General features: G+C 50.0%; 1 protein-coding gene across 1 annotated transcript; it reads right to left on the minus strand.

The window, feature by feature from the left end:
- Positions 1-801: 801 nt before the first annotated feature.
- Positions 802-1,965, minus strand: LOC147960679 (uncharacterized). Its single transcript, XM_087533484.1, has one exon. It carries the CDS (start codon positions 1,963-1,965, stop codon positions 802-804), a length of 1,164 nt encoding a protein of 387 aa, XP_087389610.1.
- Between the last annotated feature and the right edge of the window lie 1,361 nt (positions 1,966-3,326).

The raw sequence follows: 3,326 nt of genomic DNA on the forward strand, positions 1-3,326 counted from the left end.
GACAAACTTGTCCAAATATTCCATGAAGACCTTATTCATGAGATACATGAAGTAAGCTGGGGCATTGGTCAATACAAAGGACATGACCGTGCACTCATACATGCCATATCTGGTTACAAATGCCATCTTCGGAATATCTTGGGGTCTGATTTTCTGCTGGTAGTACCCAGATATGAGGTCGATCTTGGAGAACACCTTGGCCCCATCGAGTTGATCAAACAGATCTTCAATCTTGGGAAGTGGATACTTGTTCTTGATTGTAACTTCATTGAGGGAGCGGTAGTCAATGCACAAGCGGATGGTACCGTCCTTCTTTGCCACAAAAAGAACAGGTGATCCCCAAGGGGAGGCACTAGGGCGGATAAATCCCTTCGTCAACTACTCTTATAGTTGCTTCTTCAACTTTGCTAACTCTTCCGATCCCAATCTGTAAGGCTTCTTATAGATGGGTCCTGCTCCGGGCATGAGCTTGATGATGAACTCAATGTCTCAGTCAGGAGGCATTCCCGGTAGCTCACCATGAAAGACTTCGGGGTATTCGCATACTAATGACACTTGTTCCAATCCAACTTCAGTCAGACAGTTGACTTGGGTGGCTTGAGCAGAGGAGGGGTTGGAGGCAAATTTAACTTCGACTCCTTGGTCATTGGTCACAGTGACAGTTCGGTTGGCACAATCTAACAAGCCTTGGTGCTTGATGAGCCAATCCATTCCTAAGATCACATCCAAGCCTTGCGATCTTAAGATGATAAGGTCTACTAGGAAGTTTACCCCATTAATGACAATCCCGACTCCCTTACATCATATCTTGGCTCTCATCTCTGCTCCGGGGGTTTGTACCACCATAGGGTTATTCAGGGGTGTAGGGGTCATGCCACTTTTTAATGCAAACTTTTGGGTTACAAATGAATGCATGGCTCCAGAATCAAACAAGACAGTTGCAGGTGCTGAGTTGACAAGGAATGTACCCAGCACGACGTCCGGGTCTTCATGGGCTTCTTCTGCAGCGACATGATTCACACGGCCCTTGCCATTGTTGGGTGGATTGCGGGGATCTTGGTTCCTTGGTGGTATCCCATGGCCTTGGCCTTGGTTATGCGTATTGGGGCGTGGGGCGTCGGGCTTCTTGTTGGGGCAATACTTGGAGTAGTGTCCTGCCTGACCACATCCGAAGCAAGTGACTTGATTGGGGTTGCTGCTCTTGCCAGCATTGTTATTGGGGTCGCTGAAAGCTGGCCTGGGGTTGGCATACTGCTGAAGCTGATAGTTGGTGCGAGGTGCAGGGGCTCTTGGCTGCTGATAGGTTGGCTTGACCGAGGCTGGTTGCCACGGGCGAGGCTTCTGGTTGCTGGAGCTACCCTTGCCGATCATCTTGCGCTTACGAGTATCGTCCAAAGCATGTCGCTTGTCTTCAAGCATGAGTGCCTTGTTCACTAGATCAGGAAAGGTTGGGAAGTCACACACAACAAGCGAGTACTGCAGAGTCTGGTTAAGGCCTTCCATGAAGCGCTCTCTTTTGGCAGCATCAGTGCCGACATCTTCAGGAGCATATCTTGACAAAACACTGAACTTCTGCATGTACTCCTTGACAGTGCTACTACCTTGCTTCAGGGCTCGGAATTCACGCTTCTTGATGGCCATGATTTCGGAAGGAATGTGGGCCTTGCGGAATTCTGCCTTGAAGTCATACCAAGTGATGTTTTGCTCAGCATGCATGGCCTTGAATCCATCCCACCAAGCTCTAACAGTTCCCCCGAGACAGTGAGCAGCATACGCCACCTTTTCACGGTCCTCAGTGCATCCGACTAGTTCCAACAGATCCTCAATGGTGCGGACCCAGTCGTCTGCATCCAGGGGTTCAGCAGTCTCGATGAAGGTGGGTGGTGCATGCTTCTTGAACTCCACCAACGTGGAACGTCCATTGCCGTTTCCCGCCGGCTGGCGATTGACAACTTGAGCAATCATATGGAGGGCTGCAGTGTTGGCTTGGCGTTCCTCTCGGAAGGCTTGGAGAAGCTAAGCCATGTCCATGTTTGGAGGTGGTGGCGGTGGTGGAGCTTGTCCTTGGGTTTGGTCCTGACTGGCTCCTGCTCCGGCTTCTTGCTGCTGGGTAGAGGTACCAGTACATGTTACAACAGGCATCCTGTTGGAGCGGTCAATGTCTCATGATTGGGAAAGATGAGGGGAAGCAATATAGATGGGATACCTAGTAAGGGGGTTGGTATGACACTAATTGTTTTCATGCAAGGGCCAAAAGGCCAAACACATTCATTAAAATCCAAATGGGTGATGTAGTTGCTTACAAGTTCCCAAAGGAAAGCACGACGTCCATTAAACACATCAAACACAACACTACATGGTTTCATATGAACCATTACAAGGACTCGACTTCGCATCAGGGTACACGACCTATCCTACCGTAGGGGTTACTAACGGGCATATCCGGGTTGCGAATGATGCCTAAGTGGTGGAATGCTCGGTTGCGTAGTATGGCTCTTCTGGGTCTTCCTCCTCGTCATCTGTGGCCTGACTTCCTTCATTGCTCGAAAGGGTGGGGGAGTGGAGGAGCTCAACACAATGTTGCTTTGCCGGTGGTGTGAAGAGCTTGCAGTAATCCCTTGCGCTCATGCGGTGCTGATGTGGTGGTTCCCCATCCTTTGGGGGTCTTCCGCCTCGGTATGCGATTGTGGGCTGTCCAGGGGGAGAACCTTCCTTCTTGATCATATCCATCTTCCCTTGTGCTTGGAGAAGAAGTGCCTTGGTCTCATGAAGTTCCTTTCGGAGCTCCATTGATTCTGAGGCCAAGTGTTGTGCAAACTATCGGCACAAAGGCTGAAGTAGGTCTGAAATCGGAGTGGAAGTCCTTCTTCTAATGGTGGAGCTGGTGCACTGCTCTCATCCTCACCTTCCTTCCAATAAGGCAAGAAGCGGGTTGCCAACTCGTCTGCCATCTCTGGAAGAAGGTATCGGAGGCGGGTGAGTGCCTTGGGGGTTGCCGTCTCGACGACAAGAACTAGTGTTTCCATCTGGGGTCCCTCGAAGAACCAGCTTGTTGGAGAGTCATTAGCCTTCACGATCACTTCCACATGATACTCCGTCTCGGTGTCATTGATCCAATGCTCATGGTAGGTGAAAATGGGGGCTCGGTAAAACTGGCACTTCTTGAGGCTATCCTTGAGAAGCACGGGAAATCCGGTGGTCAGGAAGTCTTCGGGTACGGCAACCATCTACAATGGTTGATTGGGAGAGGTCAATATGGAAATATATCTTGGGTTTGGTAAGCTTAGAAAAGAAGAGGAGTATAGAGGGTTTTGCAAAGCGGGTTT

This window comes from Triticum urartu, chromosome 7A (assembly GCF_056163025.1).
Source record: "Triticum urartu cultivar PI428250 chromosome 7A, HENAU_Tu73, whole genome shotgun sequence".
NCBI classification, from domain to species: domain Eukaryota; kingdom Viridiplantae; phylum Streptophyta; class Magnoliopsida; order Poales; family Poaceae; genus Triticum; species Triticum urartu.

Excerpts from the sequence above, each read along its gene's own strand:
- LOC147960679 (XM_087533484.1), bottom strand. The coding sequence starts at position 1,965 with ATGATTGCTCAAGTTGTCAATCGCCAGCCGGCGGGAAACGGCAATGGA.